The following is a 15,796-nucleotide window of genomic DNA, read 5'->3' as shown; positions in this document are numbered from 1 at the left end:
ATCCTTTGTCCCTAATGGCCTCTGCAGTGTAAAGTAGTCTAGATGCATGGTGACCAACCATCCCATTTTGCCCAAGACTGCCTCTACTTTAGTACTGAAAGTCTCAGATCCTGGGAACCTCCTCGGTCCAGGGCAAACTGAGCCAGTTGGTCACCCTAAGATGTCCCACTCCCAAGCCTCTAGCAGAATAGGTACTCAGCCTTGCTTTTCCTGGTGAAGCTGATCTTTTAAAAATCTACTGTTGTAAAAGTGTAACATACATAGAGGAAAGTACACTAAATGTTATATGCACAGATTTTAACAAAGAGTGGAGCACTTAGTACCAGAAACAATATATTTGCCCCACCCCAGAATGCTTCCTTCCCAATCAAAGTACTTTCCCTCTCCCAAGACCTAACTACTTCCCTGACTTTTCTATTAAACATTTGTGTCTTTTTTTATAAATGTACCAATAGTATTAAAATATAACGCTTAGTTTTACCTTTTTATTTGAACGCGATCTACCAAAATACTTCTGTGTTTTGCTTTTAGTGCTCAACATCATATTTATAAAATTCATCCATGTTGCTGCATGTAGATACAGGTTGTCCGCTCTCTTGCAATATACTCTTCCCTTGGATTTACCGTGATTTATTCATCATTGTGCTGTTGATGACATTTGAATTGTCTCCAGCCTGGAGTTATTACAGACCATGCTGCTATGAACATTCTTTTTTATTTTTTTTAATATTTATTTATTTGGCTGTGCTGGGTCTTAGCTGCGGCATGTGGGATCTTTAGTTGTGGCATACGGGCTCTTAGTTGCAGCATTCGGGATCTAGTTCCCTGACGAGGGATGGAACCCAGGCCCCCTGCATTGGGAGCATGGAGCCTTAACCGCTGGGCCACCAGGGAAGTCCCTGAACATTCTTGTATGTGCCTCCTAATTTATGTGTGTCAGAGGTTCTCTAATGCAAGTCTATGGATTAGGAGAATCCTCATCATCTGGGAACCCGAGAGAAATGCAGATGCTCAGGTCCCAACCCAGACTTACTAAATCAGAATATTCATCTTACCAAGATTCATTTGCACATTAAAGTCTGTGTGGAAACTATGCAGTACAGGGTGAGAGGCACTGCTCTACAGTGAGCTAAGGAGTGGAATCACTACCATTAAGCTTTACTTGACACCAGTAAGGGTATGAGCATCCCCAGCCTTCAACATCCTCACCAACACTTTGTACTCTCAGTCTTTTAGATCCATAACCATCTGGTAGGTGTGGTCTGGAATCGCCTAGCTTTCCTTTGCATATACCTAATCACCAACAAGGCTGAGCATCTTTGTATAAGTTCATAAGGAATTTGGATTTTAAACTCCCTTTCCAGTCTTTTGTCCAGTTTTCGGCAGGTTGTTTCTCACTTTCGCCCTAGTTTGAAGGAATCTGTTATATACACTAGGTTTTAGAGAACTGTTGGTGATATATATATTGTAATTTTTTTCTCCCACTCTGTGACTTGTCTTATTACTCTTTTTGGTACATTTGATGAATAGAAGTTCTTAATTTTGATATAGGTAAGTGAATCAGTTCTTTCACTTACATTTGGTGATATTGTGTCTTGTTTAAGAAATCCTTTCCTACTCCATGACCTTGGATATATTTCACTATATTGTCTTATAAAATTAAAAGATTAACATTTTTATTAAAATGTTATTCATGCAGAAAATTGAACATAAGAATTCAGTTTAGTAACTTTTCACAAACATCCTTGTTAACTATGACTAGATTAAGAACCAGAACATTTCTAGCAATCAGAAGCTCCCCTAATATTCCCCTTCAGTCACTACTCGCCAAGAGTGAGGTGATGTGAAATAGTTGTCTAGTTGTGCTTTTTTCTGTAAGGATATTTATTCTAGTACAATGTATTGAAAATTCCCTTTTCTTCCCATGCATATGTAGTGCTACCTCTTTGGTATATCATGTATTTTTATATAAGGTATAGATCCCTTGGCAAACTCACAGCCCCAGCTTGGCCTGGTGATCACTGTCTGACAGCCCTAGAAATAGAGACATCACACTCCAGACCTCCTGTCCACACTGGCTCTCCAACTCGCTCTGCTCATCTATCCTTGCCCAAAGTGGACACCAGGCCCACCAGGCCTCTCACCCACAGCAGCATGCCCACTTCCCCTGCATGCCTGCATGCCTGGTGTCTGTCCTTAACTGAGGCTCGCATGCAACTCAGAAGGCTGCTTCCTGCTCACCCAGTAACTGTAGACCAGCTATGGTCCAGCCACACAGGGAACTTCTCTGCCTGCAACAGGCTGCAACTACACCTTCTCCAGTCTTGGGGAGGGAGGTCCCTTCCAAATTCTTCCATCTCTGCATACTCTCCTTCAGCCTTAAAATACCCTATAGAATTCACTGACATCTCTTTTACCATGTCTTAATAACTCTTTATATTAAATTTCCCCAGTTTAAATCACTATGTAGTACATGTCTCCTGATTAGACTTAGAATAAAATAAATCCTTTATATTTCTGAAATATAAATTTTTAACATCCCCTGAAATATAATATTAATTTATCCCTTGAATCCTTGATAGACTTTACCAGCAGAATCATTTGCCCTGGTAATTTGGGGAAAAATATTTTTCACAAAGATGTACTTTCTTCAATAATTGCAGAAGTCTTCAGGTTTTCTATTGTTTTGTTAAGTTAGTTAGGGTAGTATATATTTTTCCAGAAACCTTCTTATTGTGTATAAGTTCTCAATATTCCCTTTCTTTTTCTGTTAAGTCTATTTCTATAGTGATATCACCTTTTATATTCTTAATATTGATAAAAGGATAAAAATATATATACTATGTAAACAGAAGTCAAAAGAAAGCTGAAAAACCTTTTACTTCAACTTTTCTATAGTCTATATTTTAAATGTATCTCAAAAACAACATATAGTTGATTTTTTTCACCCTATACTCTGAAATTCTTTGACTTTTAACTGGAGTATTTTGTTCATTTTTGTTCAATGTATGTGATAATAATTATAGATGAATATAAACAATAGTAATTTTTTACTTGTATCTACCTTCTAATTTTCATTTTCTATTTTACCACGTTCCTTTCCTCCCTCTTCTTGCCCTCATTTGTGTTATGTACTATGCTTAATGCTATTTTTAACTACTAGTTTAAAAGTTACACAATTATGAAAGTGATATTCTAGATATTAAAAAGTGAATACTTAACAAAAACTCTTCAGATATTGCCTCTGCCATATCCCTTAGATGGGATATCCTCTCCCTCTTGGACTCTGATCATTGGGATATTAGATCTCTTCATAGTATTTTCATAGTATCATTCTTGCCTTCTCTTCTGTATTTTGCAACTTGTCTTTCTATGTTGCATTCTGGATAATTTCTTCTAACCTTACTATCATTTCACTGGTTATCTCTTCTGCTGTAACCAATATGCTACCAAGTATGCCAATATAGTTATTGTGCTTTTATTTTCTAGAAGTTTTGTTGTTTTAATTTCAAATTTATGTCACTTTTTATAATTTCCTATTCTCTACAGATATTTTCAACTTCTCTTATTTCTTTAAACACACTAAGTACAGTCGTTCTAATATTTGACTCTGATAATTCCAATATGTGAATCTAAATGAGCCTGTTACTATTGTGTATTTTTTTAGCTGGTTTTTGTACCTTTTGCATTGTTTCTTTATGTGCTTAGATATTATGGACTCCTTGATCTTCATTGCCCTTAAAAATTAATTTAAGCTCCTTTCATTCAAGAGGGTTTACATTTCCTTCTGCCAGCAGCCTGGGGGCATTTCCAGTTGGAAATCATCTTAACCTAAGTTATAACTTGAGGCTCCCTGACTAAGCTAGGCTATGCATACACAAGGTACAAATCCATGCAAGACCCTGTGAGTGGCCACAACTCCTCAGGGAATGTTTCTTTTTTCACATTTTTAAAACGTTTTTGCTTTGGTTGGAGAAGAAATGGGATACATCCTAGATTGCTCTTACTGGCTTAATGTAGGGAGGCTCTTTTATAAAAGTCTCCAACATGGACAGGCCCTGAACCTTGACTCTGTGCTCCTTACATACACGCTTCCTCTTCCCAGGTGTCCAGTATCACAATGCTTTCATGGCATAAACAAGTTTCCCACTCGAATGTTCTGCTTCTCACTCTGGTTAATAGGTGGTCAATCAAAAATTGACCAGTGGAGTTCTCCACTGTCTTTTTAGTTCTTCAGTGATTTTTAAGATAATTTAAAAACGTAATTTATTTAAAATTTTTTTTTATTTCAAAATGGATGATTTACCCAAATAACATTTCTCTCCATTAACTGAAATAAATACCTCGTTAGAATTATTAAAGCCAAAATTTAATAGATTTTGTTACGCACAAACTAAAACAAGATACTATTCCAATATCCACAGTTCCTTGGCTAAATAACACTTTTTTAATAGTTTTATATAAGTATTTATCTGTCCATAAGTAGATAACTAAGCAATGTTGGCCTATATTTCTATCTCCTGAAATAATAATCACTGGCAGGTCTCCAAACACCTTTTTCCCAACTTAACAAAGACACAAATTTAAACACAGTATTAAAATAAGGAAATCAATATGTCTCAATGGTTCAATATAGCTGTTATAAAAAGCACAATGTGTTTTTAAGAATACTTTAGATTTGTTTCACAAAAATATTACTTATCTGTTAAAAAATAAATTGTGAGTTATAACAATCAGCTAATCCATTCTCTACCAAAAGATACTACCCCACATGTTATGGGTTAAATTGTGTCCTCCAAAAAGAAATGTTGAAGTCCTAAACACCAAATATCTCAGAACGTCATCTTTTTGGAAATAGGGTCATTGCAGACATGGTTAGTTAAATTCAGATGATGTCATACTAGAGTAGAGTGGGCCCTTAAATCCAGTATGACTCATGTCCTTATGAGAAGAGGAGAGACACACAGACCTAGTAGAACAGAGCTATGTGAAGTCAGAAGCAGAGATTGGAGTCATGCTGCCACAAGCCAAGGAATGCCTGGAACTATCAGAAGCTGGAACAGACAAGAAAGGGTCCCCCCTAGAGGCTTCAGAGGGAGCATGGCCCTGCCAACACTTTGGGTTTGAACTACAGCCTCCAGAACTGTGAAAGAATAAATTTCTGTTGTTTTAAACCACTCAGGTTGTGGTAACTTGTTATGGCAGCCCTAACAAATTAATACACCCTATTAAAATGTTATGTTTAATTTTACTCATCAGTAACTTCTGAAGAAATTATAAGACTATCATTTAACATAAAAGTACAGATAGGTAATAATAAGAGCTTTGTGTTGAACATTAATGTATGAACTGCAGATTTTTCAGGGAGGCTTGCTTCTTGGCATTTGCTTTAGTTACTCAAAATATTATCATGCCTTTTCATTTGTAAATTTTGGGGTAAAAATATAGTCTTTACCCCTTCTTCTCTTAGAAACAGTCCAAAAATAATAATAAAAATGAAAAAATCAGAAAAGCAAATTCCTGAGATGAAATGAGAAGACATCCACAACTCGGAAGCACATTATCCAAGAAAGAGCTTCCAAATACACATGAAAGTTAAATGAGAGTGGAAGAAAGGGCAGTTAAAGATGCCCATGGTTGCAGATCTCAGACAATGCAGAGAATAGCTCGCTACGACAAGTAGCCACAACCCGAGGAGCGAATCCCTTTGGAAGAACGGAACTGAGGTGCTTATTCTGACAGCAGAAGCACCGTGGACCACGTTCTTACAAGGTCTCAAGAAGTCAGGAAAGGGGGCTGAATGAGGAATCACACAGAGATAGGGCATATTTTCAGGACTCAACCTCCTTGTTGTGGGGGTAAGGAGAGACAGCAATGTGAGCTGTCCCTCAGAGTGGGCACAGAATGGCTGAGCGGGAAGTAGAGGCTAAAGGAACTCATATACAAACAGGGACCTGTGTCATTAGTGGTGTCTCCCATTAATCTGGAAAACTGCTCTGACCCCTGACATACACAAACCTCCAAAACTCCTACAAGTGGCTGGCACAGGAAGAACTCACCACAAAGTGAGTAATGAAAAAAAAAAAAAAAAAAAAAAGGTATACAAAAAATACTGCAGAAACAAATAAAATGGAAAAGATGCTAAAAAATATGATGGATAAATACCACAAGAAAAATGTCTCCAGGGGTAACAAAAGGGATGAAAACTATTGCCACAAACAATGTAAACATTTTGACCAAACATATTGCCTAAGGTTTTTGGAGGGAAAAAAAGGTAATTGTTTCTATTAAATAACTCCCCCCCTGCAAAGGAATGTAAAAGCTGAAGAAAGATATGGTCAGACAATAGAAATACCCATGTGAGTTGATGGAAAGAAATAAAGTCATTTGCAGAAATGAAGGTCTATGTCCTCAAGGGCATTATGCTAAGTGAAATAAGTCAGACAGAGAAGGAGAAATACTGTATGATGTCTCTTATATGTGGAATCTATGAATACATATATGTATATGTATATATATGCTAAGCTCACAGATATGGAGAATAGATTTGTGGCTGCCAGAGGCAGGGGATGGAGGGTGGAAGAAATAGGTGAACTGTTTTTGTTTTTTGTTTAGGTAAATTGAATTTTTTAAAAAAACAGAAATGAAGACTGACTATGGGACACTGAAAACAGGATTGATAGAAGAGAACAATGTGAAAAACAATAAAGACTTTAAAAGGATTACAAGAAAATGATACACATAGAGAACAGGCAAAGGAAGAAAAAAGAAAAAAGAACAAAATAATAAAATAAAAATATATTAAGGACATAGTTTCAGGAGCAATTACCAAAATAAAATAAAATTAGGATCTTCAAATTGAAGGACATACTTTATATCAGGAAAAAAACTGTCTCTGATTGATGCTTATCGAAACATATCTCAGAAACATTATTAGAATGCAGAATTAAAGAATCTTTTGAATAGCCAGGCCAAAAGAACAATACGCCTATAAGAAGCAAAGTCACAAGCTAAAAGGCAGTGGAGAAATGTCTACACATTACTCAAGAAAAATGAGTGTAACGTAAGATTTTTATCCTAGCCTAGATGACACAACTAATAAATAACTAACTGAAATTTTAAGAGGGAAAAGAAGTTGGTAAATGATGTGAGTAGCCGATTTCAACATCATTTATAGTCAAGGCGGAAAAGTACCATTTGGAATTAGTAAACTGCATGATCAAAAAGAGGTATATTTAAAGTATAAGGTATAGAGTAAGAGAAAAACACATATCTAACAAAATCTGGTGGTGGGTTAAAGAGAACGGAGGGAAGAATAAATAGATACACACAAATTCTGTTATTGTTCACAGGAGGGAGTCATAGTTATGTATAAAGAAAATATGTCTTCTACTCATGAAATATTAACTGCTATGGGAATTGACCTCCTGTCACAAACAATGAGAAAATTAGACAAAAGATTTATTATAAATATATGGTAATTAGGAGAGTGTAGTAGTACTCTTCCAAGGCTAGACAAACAGATTGATGGAACAGAAAAAGAGCACAGAAACATACCTATGAATATGTGGACATTTATATGGCAGAGGTGGCCCTGAAGACCACTAGGTAATGAAGGGATTTTTCAGTAAACATTTCTAGGACAATTGAGGGTCTCTATGAGAGGGGAGTGGGGGAGAACGGGGAGGGAATAAAACTCGATCCTCCTCTCACACCTTGTGCAAAAATCACTTCCAGTGTGCTTAAAAACCTAAATATATACATAAAAGCAATAAATAATTTAGAAGATAATAATGGACATTAATTCAATGATAGGTAGCAAAGAATTTCATATTTTAAAGACAAGATACAAAAAGAAATAGTCATAATGGAAACATTGATAATTTTCAATTCCTACTTATCAAGAGACACCATAAAAGAGTATATAAAGACAAACCATGTAAAGCAGAAACTAACACACCATTGTAAAGCAATTATACTCCAATAAAGATGTTAAAAAAAAAAGACAAACCATGGAGCGGGAGAAATTTTTTCAACACATGCAACTGACAAAGATGCAGTTTATAAAATTTTACAGAGAGTTTTTACAACTTAGTAAGAAAGACACTCAAAAGAAAATTGTAAAAGAAGCAACTAAACAAGATTTTTTTGAAAGAGGAAATCCACATGGCCAAGAAGCATATGTTAAGAATGCTCAATCTCATAAAAAATCAGAGAAATGCAAATTAAAATAAACAATTTTTAAAACACTGAATCCCAACTGATTGGCACAAATTTATGTGTTTAACAATTCTAAGACCTGAAGAGGTTGTGAAACAATGGGAATGTTCATTCTCTGCAAGTGTAAATGTGAATTAGCACTAATCTTGTAATACAGTTTGACATTATTGAGAAGTTGAAGGTATACATAATCACGAACCAGAAAATTCTCTCCTTGGTATAAACCCTAGAGAAAGTCCTACACATGAGCACCAGGAGATATACACAGTATGATTCATAACACTCCTAAAGTGAAAACAGCTCAACGTCCATCAAGAATAGACTAAAAACTTCATGATCTATTCCTAAAATGGTATACTGTACAGCAGTGGAAATAACAAACTACAGTAATATTTAGAAGCATGGACAAATTTTATAAGCAATGTTGACCAAAACAGGTAAAGCACAGAAAATACATGCAGTATGATTTAATTTACATAAATTTTTAAAATATGTACAAATAATTCACCATCACTCTGGATGGTAGAACTAGAGAGAAAAGCACAGACACTATTAACACAAAACTAAAGCTAGTGGTTAACTCTGAGGGGCGAATAAGAGTGTTCTTAGTGGGAAGAGAAATGGTGTGTGTGGAGGGGTGACTACTGGGCACTGACAGTGTCCTATTTTATGAGCTGCATAGTGCTTACACAGGATTAACTGTGTAACTGTGTTAATTCTTCATCACATCATACCAGGTTTTCATTTATTCAGCTGTCTCTCTGTCTGTCATGGTGTGGTTTTATTTGCTATTTAATGTGCTCCCTTGAGCATGAGGACACTGGCTGGGCAAGCACAGACCCACATAGGTGTGCAGGCTGCGTACACCCATGGGGCCTTTCTTGCTCCTGCATCCCGACCCGCATCAGGGGCAGAGGGTGGCTGCAGTCACTGGGCTGGAACCTGGAAGTGGGTGGTCAAGACCCCATCCCGGTGGACAGAGAAGGGGCCGGGAGGTGGAACCAACTGGGAACTAAGGCTCCAAGCTTCCAGTGCATGTTCTATTATCCTATCAGACTCACTCACAAACCACAATTTTAAAGGTAAAATTATTAAGAATTTCACAATGGCAACCACAGAGCATTAAGGCCCAAGCACTTACCCCTTCTGAGGGTGTAGTCCTATGTGACTGAAGGGTCGCATACCCATGAAGCCAGCCCCACAACATACATATAATGTTTTCTGTTCATTTCTGCCTGTAGGTTATATTGCACACGCATGTGTGTGAGCCCTTCTATTTCCTTCTGCAAGTCCCAGAGCCCTGGGTCAGGCCTGAGTAGAAGGGAAGTGAGAAGATCTGAAGTCATTGTGTCATTAACGTTTTAAATTGGCTATCAGGCTGAAACTGATTTACCAGAATTGTTCCTATATCTAAATGTAGGCCTCCGTGTTTAAAGGCTGTTTTATAAATTAAGTATTTATAATTAAGATCACAGGCAATTAATTCCACAGCATGCTAAGCAACTGAACGTAATTGTCCTTGGCTCCACTTTTGATGCCAAGAACCTCCTACTCTCTGATTCTAGTTTCTTCCTTTCCACTCATATGTAACTGAAAAAAAGTACTATGTTTGGTGGGGTAATGAATAAGATCTAATAAAAGTGGACACAAATAGATTAAGTCATCTAATATGTGACTTAATTCAATTTCGGAAAAGAAAGGGGGTGAAAGGGAACCAATCAGGTGCTCAGCTTATGATACTTCAACACTTTCACAATAATTCTGAAAGGCAGATACAAATATCTCACCCCTACATAAAAGGACACAGATGTTAGGAAGAGTAAATACCCAATCCAAGGGCATCCAGCTAGTAAGTGGGTATACACATGGTTCTATCTGACTACAAATTTATCCTATTACCTTTCGTTGCTTCCTTTTTCTCTTTTTTAAAACATTTACTGTCCATTTACTATGTGCCAAGCATTATCACAGAAATGAGTGACCGAGATCTGGTGCAGCCCCGAATCCAAGGCTGTGCTGTCAGTATGGTAACAATGTGCCCATGAGCACTTGAAATGTGGCTAGTATGAATTGAGATGTACAGTGTGTTAAATTATGCACAAGATTTCAAAGACTTAGTAAGAAAAAAAAGGATGTTAAATATGTTAATAATTTTTCATACTGATTACATATTGAAATGATAAATTTTGTATATATGCTTTAGGTTAAATAAAAAGTGTGTTTAAAATTTCTTTCAGTTGCTTCTCTTTACTTGTTTAATGTGGCTACTAGAAAATTGTAAATTATAAGTGTTTCTCAAATTTTATTTCGACTGTACATCACTGGCCAAAAGATATTCTCTCAATCTTACTTCAGGATATATAAATGAATTGCCTATCTGTAATTTTAAAATTATAGGTTATAGCTCAAGATTATTTTGAATAAGAAATTTCATATTTAAATCAACTATATTTTGAGATTGTTTGAATAAGAAATATATGTAATTCACTGTGGAATACATCTTCCTCCCACCATCAATATTTATTGACTATATATCCCATCTCTCTTGAGATTTTTAAAATTGGCCTAAAATTAGCTAAAGCGTATTTGTTTTTCTTTTCCTGACAGAGTGTATGGTGAACAGAGAAATACCTGGATTCAAGACACAAGCATGCTTGTAATGGATTGAAAACAGTTTTTACACCCCACAAGTATCTCTTAGAGATTTCCTGAACACTTTTAATATCATAGCATGCATTCTCCCAGCATGAAAATTTTTGGTTGTTTAGAATTTGTTACATTAAAAATATTTTTCACATTTTCCTAAAAAAGATGAGGCAAGTTGTGTTTTCAGACAATAAAACACTTGTGCTTTTATGAAATGTCTGTTAACATGAGCAGTGGGGCATCATACAAGACAGCTATCTTTCCTATTATATTGTTACATACTGAAAAAGCAATACAAACCAATTTATAATTCAATATAAAGGCAGATGCAGTAACATCATTGATGAACTTTTAAGACTGACTGAAAATGCAATTTAAAAAAGTATGTAGAGTAGTAAGAAACAAAATTTAGACTGTATGGGATCAGATGGACTAAAACTGATTCAAAAATCACACAAATTTACACGAGCTTTCAGTCCATAACATTAAATGTACCACAAAACAGTCATTTTATAAGCTCATTGTATATTGAATCATTCTGTTCTGCCTTGAAATACAGCTTTAAAATATCCTAATTTTAGAGTTATAGAGCAAAATATTCATTGCTACATATAAGACAATATGAACATTTATAAAGCAAAACAGTAAAATGGAACAAGAACTGAGAATCAGAAGCCTGATACTGGTGAGACTTGAGCTAGTTGCAAGCTTCTTGATATTTAGTTTCTTCACCTGAAAGATGAGAAAAGTCAGACTGGCCATGCCTGAAAATCCCATCAGAATCAAGGAGACAACATATAAAAAGAAACTTATTACTAGTATATTATTATATTAAAAAGAAATTTGTTCTATTATTTTATTATACACACCTATCCTTCAGTTAATATTTTGAGTAGGCATTGTGGCAAAAATAATAAAAATATTTTAAATATCTTAAATTTCACTTTTTCACATCACTTTTATAATCACCTTGGTATAAAATAATAACTGAAATTGCACTAATGAAAGAAAATATTTATGAGAAGGTACTTAATGATTACAGTAGAATTTGGAGAGATAGGTAAGGACAGAATTAAAAGGGCAACTATCAACAGTCTAAATGTACACAAGGCGACTCTCTTAGAAAAACTTGTGGTTACCAAAGGGGATAGTGGGGTGGGGGGGTATAAATTAGGAGTTTGGGATTAACATACACACAGGACTATATATAAAACAGGTAAACAACAAGGACCTACTGTGTAGCACAGGGAACTACATTCAATATCTTATAATAACCTATAATGAAAAAGAATCTGACAAAGAATATATATGTGTGTGTATATATATATATATATATATATATATTTGTATAATTGAATCACTTGAAACTAATGCAACATTGTGAATTAACTATACTTCAATAAAATAAATAAATAAATGTACACAAGACAAGCATCAACTACCTCCCACGCCACCTGTTATGATATAGTGGAAACTTGCATAAAACAATCTATTTAGAGATTTTACTATCTTAGATTTTGTTACTTTAAAAAATCTATTTTCCACTTCTGAAATGGGTTGAGACTCCCTCCCTCCCTCCCTCCCTTTCTTCCTTCAGCTGCCTTCACACAGTGTCAGAAGGCAGGAACAAAGAACATGTCTTTTCCTCCTCTGATACTGAGTGCCATGAACTGAACTGTGTCCCCACAAAACGTATGTGTTGAAGCCCTGCCCACCAATGAGACGGTATTCGGACATGGCATCTTTGGGAGATAATTAGGTTTAGATGAGATCATAAGTATGCGGCCCTCATGATGGGATTAGTGGATAGGAGAAGACCAGAGACTTCTCTCTTTGAATGTATGGTTTGAGGAAAGGCCAGGTGAGAAAACAGCTACAAGGCTGCAGGTCAGGAAGAGAGCTCCCATTAGAACCCAGTCATGCTGGCACCCTGATCTCAGACCTCCAGCCTCTGGAACTGTGAGAAAATACGTCTGTTGTTTAAGCCACCAAGTGCATAGTATTTTGTTGTGGCAGCCCAAGCTAACTAGTACACTGAGTAAGCCCTGGAGGGGCAGGCAGGTGAAGAAGCTGGAGAGTTTGCTACCCGGGTACGTGGAGGAGAATTCTCTTACAATCACTGGGAAGAAATGAAATGGACATTTATATCCAATTAATGAAAGGAAATTAATAGACTTAATTAGAAAAAAATCAAAATTTGTATAGCCACTAGGTTTTAAAAAGATGCAAAGGGAACAAAATTGGAAGGAAATAAACAAGTTGTTAGTCATGGAGAGGGTGGTGGCACTAATGGACAAGTTTTTTCTTTTCTCCAAATGTTCTTTAGTATGATTATATGTATTTTTATAACAAAAAGAAATGAAAACTAAAAATTTGCTATTGATCTTAATATGAGTCTAATTGTGAGGGTTTCATTTTAAGCGATCTTCACAGGGGAACGAGGACTATTTATAAAACATTTTTTGAGATCTCATGTGTCTTCCACTTTCTATCGGCTATTTTTAAAGAAGGACTGATGTCCTCAAAAAACTCATCCATTTTACTGAGAGAAGACTGCATCACACTTATTAGATAACAATACCATATATAACAGAATTTAGAAAGTGTTCATTGTTATGAGTAAATGCTGAAGTAAAACCAAATAACAAATATTAGGGTCTCAAGGTGCTCAGTCAGAGCTGACCACAGCATGAAGATCAGGAAAATATAGCAATTAATAGAAATTCATGAAATAGACAGCAGTGTACTATAGAGAAATTTGACAAAGCTAAAAATTTGGTTTAAATAAAAAAGAAAACAATAAAGTTAACTGACTTTAGCAAAACTGACCAAAGAGAAACAGGAGGAAGGAAGAGGGGGAGGGAGGAGGAGAGGGAGGTGGGGGAAGAGAGAGAGAGAGAGCGCCTAAATAATTAATATCAAAAATTAAAAAGAAGACATCAGTACAAACGTTACTGTGGACAATTTTATGGCAATACTTTTGACAATTTAGAATATCATTATAAACATAACTTACTAAAAATGAAAGAAGATGAAAACAAGCAAAATTGCAGGTCATTTCTCTCTTCAGTAAAAAGAAAAAACCCTCAAAAGAATATTAGCAAATTGAATTCATATTAGGTTTATTCCAGGGTTGAAGATTAGTTTAACATCTGAAAACCAATGAGTATAATTCACTACATTAAAAGAACAAATGAGGGGTTTCCCTGGTGGTGCAGTGGTTAAGAATTCTCCTGCCAGTGCAGCAGACACAGGTTCGAGCCCTGGTCCGGTAAGATCCCACATGCTGCAGAGCAGCTAAGCCCGTGCGCCACTACTGAGCCTGCACTCTAGAGCCCGTGAGCCACAACTACTGAGCCCGTGTACCACAACTGCTGAAGCCCGCGGGCCTAGAGCCTGTGCTCTGCAACAAGAGAAGCCACCACAATGAGAAGCCTACACACCGCAACAAAGAGTAGCCCCCGCTCACCGCAACTAGAGAAAGCCTGCGCACAGCAACGAAGATCCAATGCAGCCAAAAATAAATAAATAAAATAAATTTATTTAAAAAAAAAGAACAAATGAGGGAAATCATACAATCATCTTAAGAGATAAAGAGAAAATCATTTGATAAAGTACAACATCGATTCATGATAAACTCTTAGCAACCTAGGAACTTTTTAGTATAAGAAGGAGAGTCTATAATAAACACAATACATTATACTTAATGCTAACATATATAATAACTCCTTCTGAGATAGGAAATGAGACAAGAAACCTTCTCACCACTTCTATTTTACATAGTGTAGGAAGTGTTCACTACCACAATAAGGTAAGAAAAAATAAATAAAAGCTCTAGAATAGGAAGGAAAGAACAAAAACTATCATCATTCATGGACAACATGATTGTGTATATAGAAAGTCTAAAATGAGCAATATATACACCAGATAAACTACTAGAAGTAGTAAGTTAATTTATAAAAGCCATAAAGATATAAGGTCCATGCAAAAAAGATCAACTGGATTTCTATATTCCAGAAAAGGGGGTAGGGATAAAATAAAATTTTAGACACCATTTAAAATAGCATCAAAAACATCAAATGCATAGAAATAAATCTTTTTTAAAAATGCAGAATATTATAAAATATTATTGAGACAGTTCTAAGAAGGCCTAAATAAAAGGAAGGATATTTCATATCCATCTGTATTTCATTCTAAAAATTTGTTTTTCTCAATTCTTAATCTACCTGGAGGCAGGTATATCTAAATAAACATTATCTTTAATAATTAATAATAATTATGGCATGGCTTGTGGGGTTAAAGTTTTAAAAAAGAGAAAATTGAAATAATGGAAAATGATAGTAAGAAATTCAAAACGGAGGAAGAGCAAATCTAAAGTGCTTCATAGCCCTTTTATTATCCCGGAGAGGATAAGATTTTTGCTAAATTTTACTGTATTTGAATCAATATTATTTGTTTATCAAAGACACCTTAAATAAAGTGAAAAGACTAGCCACAATATAATTAACAAAGGATTAGTACCAAGAATGTAACAGAATTCCTCCAAATCTGGGGTGGAAGCAAAGGGATAGAATTTGCAAGAGGCACGGTAGATGATAGTTTCTGTCAATATTATAGTTTTGGGGCTGAGGGATGATTTTATTTGTGTTCATGATAATACTAAATAATACAAAAAATAAATTAAAGAGGGCAATTCATGGACAAGTGATGATAATGCATCATGAAACAGTAATTTCTATTAATCTAATTCTAGATACCTGAGGCCAGACAACAAATACATGCATGTACAATAAATGCTGATAGATACGTAGATAGATAGATAGACAGACAGGAAAACAGAGAAAAGTGATGCCAGTTTTTTTTTTTTTTTAAACTAGGAAAGTTCTAGGCCACCAGGAATAAGTATAAGCCCTAAAAAACAAATCACTCT

The 15,796-nt window shown here is 35.5% G+C and overlaps 1 protein-coding gene across 1 annotated transcript in view; it reads right to left on the bottom strand.

The window, feature by feature from the left end:
- Positions 1–15,796, bottom strand: part of IQCM (IQ motif containing M) — a 349,608-nt gene that overhangs the window by 272,274 nt on the left and 61,538 nt on the right. Inside the window, exon 5 of the mRNA XM_067734648.1 lies at positions 792–817. Coding sequence (XP_067590749.1) covers positions 792–817 — 26 coding nt within the window. The remainder of the gene's footprint in view (positions 1–791; positions 818–15,796) is intronic.

Source organism: Pseudorca crassidens, chromosome 4 (genome assembly GCF_039906515.1).
Source record: "Pseudorca crassidens isolate mPseCra1 chromosome 4, mPseCra1.hap1, whole genome shotgun sequence".
Taxonomy (NCBI): domain Eukaryota; kingdom Metazoa; phylum Chordata; class Mammalia; order Artiodactyla; family Delphinidae; genus Pseudorca; species Pseudorca crassidens.
Note: the sequence above shows the minus strand (reverse complement) of the source record. Positions and strands in the feature narration are given on the sequence as shown.